Source organism: Melopsittacus undulatus, chromosome 3, assembly GCF_012275295.1.
Source record: "Melopsittacus undulatus isolate bMelUnd1 chromosome 3, bMelUnd1.mat.Z, whole genome shotgun sequence".
NCBI lineage: Eukaryota > Metazoa > Chordata > Aves > Psittaciformes > Psittaculidae > Melopsittacus > Melopsittacus undulatus.
This window is the reverse complement of record NC_047529.1, coordinates 105,534,612-105,537,328: the sequence shown is the minus strand read 5'-3', so window position 1 is coordinate 105,537,328 and position 2,717 is coordinate 105,534,612. Positions and strand designations below refer to the sequence as shown.

Genomic DNA, 2,717 nt, shown 5'->3' with positions numbered 1-2,717 from the left:
GGCTATCCCTGAGCACGGGAGCAGGACCTGCTCCTGCTCCACAGGCTGCTGATGCCTCCCCGCAGATGCCCAAGCCCTATTCTCCCTCAATCTGGAGCCACCGCAGGGGCTGCTGCGAGTGGCCAAAGGCCCCTGGCCTCATCGAGCCTGGGGGCAAGAATCCATCTGTGCTACACATGGCAGGGCATCAGTGGCTGCTCCAAAGCGCTGGCATCTCTGCAAGCATCTCTGCATCCCATTGCTTATGGCTGCTGCCCCTGGCTCCGTGGGGGATGAGAAGGGTGAGCTCTGCGGTGCTCCTCCAAAAGCCATTCCTAGAATCTAGCCCTGCCTACCCAGCTGAAAAGGATTGCTATCTCTGCCATGAGCTAAGAAGCTGGCCCTGCCAGGAGCTGGCCTTGCAGCACAGAGCTCAGAATCTCTTCTCTGCCCAGCCTGTAGCTCTGCCTGGATTTCAGGGCCATCTGGCTGCGATATCTGTCACCCTGTTGATCACTGGGCTTGATTCAGCTCATCTGGCGGGCTGCGCACGTGTTCTCCACACGCGTCCCTCCCCACACTGCATGCTCGGCAAGAGGACAACCTTCCCCGACACAGGCGCTCCCCTTCCTTACTCACGGGTATACAGTAGCTGCGCTCCCCTGCTAGAACCTCCAAACAACCTTCCCTGACACAGGCGCTCCCCTTCCTTACTAGTAGCTGCGCTCCCTGCTAGAACCTCCAAACAAGGACTTCCTAGAGAAGTCTTGGGCTCCCCTGGCCCAGTAGGGCACAGGAGGCCAGAGGACACAGGAGCCTGCACCCTTTTATACTCTCCCGGGCATTGTGACTGCTGCGTTGCCAGGTGATGGAATGGAATGCAATGGAATGCAATGGAATGCAATGGAATGGAATGGAATGGAATGGAATGCAAGGCAATGCAATTTAATGGAATGCAATGGAATGCAATGGAATGGAATGGAATGCAATGGAATGGAATTTAATGCAATGCAATGGAATGCGATGGAATGGAATAGAATGGAATTTAATGGAGCAGAATATGTCTGAGCATGGGGTAACAATGCGGGGGGAGATCCTTACAAGTTTGCAGTCTTTAAAGTGTAGCTACAAGGAGGGCAGAGGCTGTCTCTGCAGCTGGTTCCAGTCCCCCTGCCTGGGCTCTGCGGTGCTCCTCCAAAATGCATACCTAGAATTGTGCCTAATATCAAGTCTAAATCTCCTATCTGTCTTTTGAAACTCATTACCTCTTCTCCTATCTTTGTAAAATGTCCCTTTCCAGATTTCTTGTAGTCCCCCTTTAGACTGTAGAAGCTGCTCTAATGTGTCCCGAGAGCCTTCTCTTCTCCCTGTTCTATGATGTGACATCACAACATCAGCTGGAGAGGCCAATGCCACCGTTGTCACAGGTCTTTCCTCACAGGTTAAGCAGGAGCATTGGCTCTTGGTTCTCCTTAGATCCCATATTAGGCTTGCAGGGAGCTGAAGGCCAAACTCATAACTCGAAGTTTTTAGGATCAGTGTGCCAAGATCAAAGTCCCAGCAGGCAGAAGACAGGGAAGCTCAGCCCTGGGCATTTCATTTCAGAGAGCACGAGTCACAATTTCATTTCAGAATCACAATGGATTACTGGAAGCAATATATCAACAGCATCCTGGTGGATAGGATCATCGAGGATGTGGCTCTCGTGGACCTCTCTTACAAGTGCGTTTGGGCAGCCAAGCCAGGAGGACTCCTTGCAGCCATCTCACCTCAAGAAGTGGGCTTGATCACAGGCCAGGATCGGAAGATGTTCCTGCTAATGGGAATCACCATAGCTGGCAAAAAGTGCAGTGTGATTCGTGACAACCTGCTGGTGGATGAAGACAATGTGATGGATGTCAGAAGCAAAGGCAATGACAGCAGATCCATTTGTATTGGTAAAACCCCCAGAGCCCTGATCTTCCTCATGGGCAAGAAGGGAGTCCACGGAGGAGTCCTCAACCAGAAGGTCCATGATATGATTGTGGACATGAAAGTGTGAAGCAAACAGTGCCAAAGAGACAGACATCTTCTGCCTGAACACAAGGGCACAGCGGAAGGAAATAAACCTGAATTTTCTGCCTGCTTCTGTCAGTTTTGGGAAAGGACGTGAGCCCTCTTGTTTACCACTTTGCTGTTTACATTATGCCCTAATGCCAGTCATGGTTTCTGAGACCTTTCTCCTGCTGCAGTAGGCCACAGCACTAAGGATAAGCAGGGCTTGTGTTTATTTTGTGTCTGGTCCTCGAAAAAGCCCAGCTAATTTGGGAGATAGCTGTTGATCAGCAGAGTCTAGTGCTGCTGTTGGACTGTGAGGGAGGCACATGCAGTGATAGTCTGCCACTGCTCACCTTCCAGATTATTCAAAACACCTTCTTAGGCTACTTTGCTGAGCAAAATGGGTTTTCATAAGGCAGTTATCTGTCTGGTGTGTATGGCAGGGCGATCTTCTGAAGGCTGCTTCCTTCCCATCTTGCTCAGTCTTGCTGTTATGGCCTCAAGATCACAGGTCCCTGTAAGCCCCCCAGGACTCCCAGGAGGATGCAGAGCTGTGCCAAGCACTGCAGATTTCCCACTCCATTCACCAATATAGCCCTCTCCTCCTTGTAACCCTATATGGCCAGTCTGAAATGAGGCAGAACTGGTGTGCTTGAGATGGGACCAGTACAGGGAAGACTTGAGGGGTATCCCTGTTAGGG

General features: G+C 51.3%; 1 protein-coding gene across 1 annotated transcript; it reads left to right on the top strand.

Annotated features, from left to right (window-relative positions):
* Positions 1 to 1,618: 1,618 nt before the first annotated feature.
* Positions 1,619 to 2,020, top strand: PFN3 (profilin 3). The gene has a single exon (XM_005151879.2). The coding sequence runs from the start codon at positions 1,619 to 1,621 to the stop codon at positions 2,018 to 2,020; it is 402 nt and encodes a 133-aa protein (XP_005151936.1).
* Positions 2,021 to 2,717: the final 697 nt, after the last annotated feature.

What these genes read in the sequence shown, in the direction of transcription:
- PFN3 (XM_005151879.2), top strand. Translation starts at nt 1,619, where the DNA reads ATGGATTACTGGAAGCAATATATCAACAGCATCCTGGTGGATAGGATC.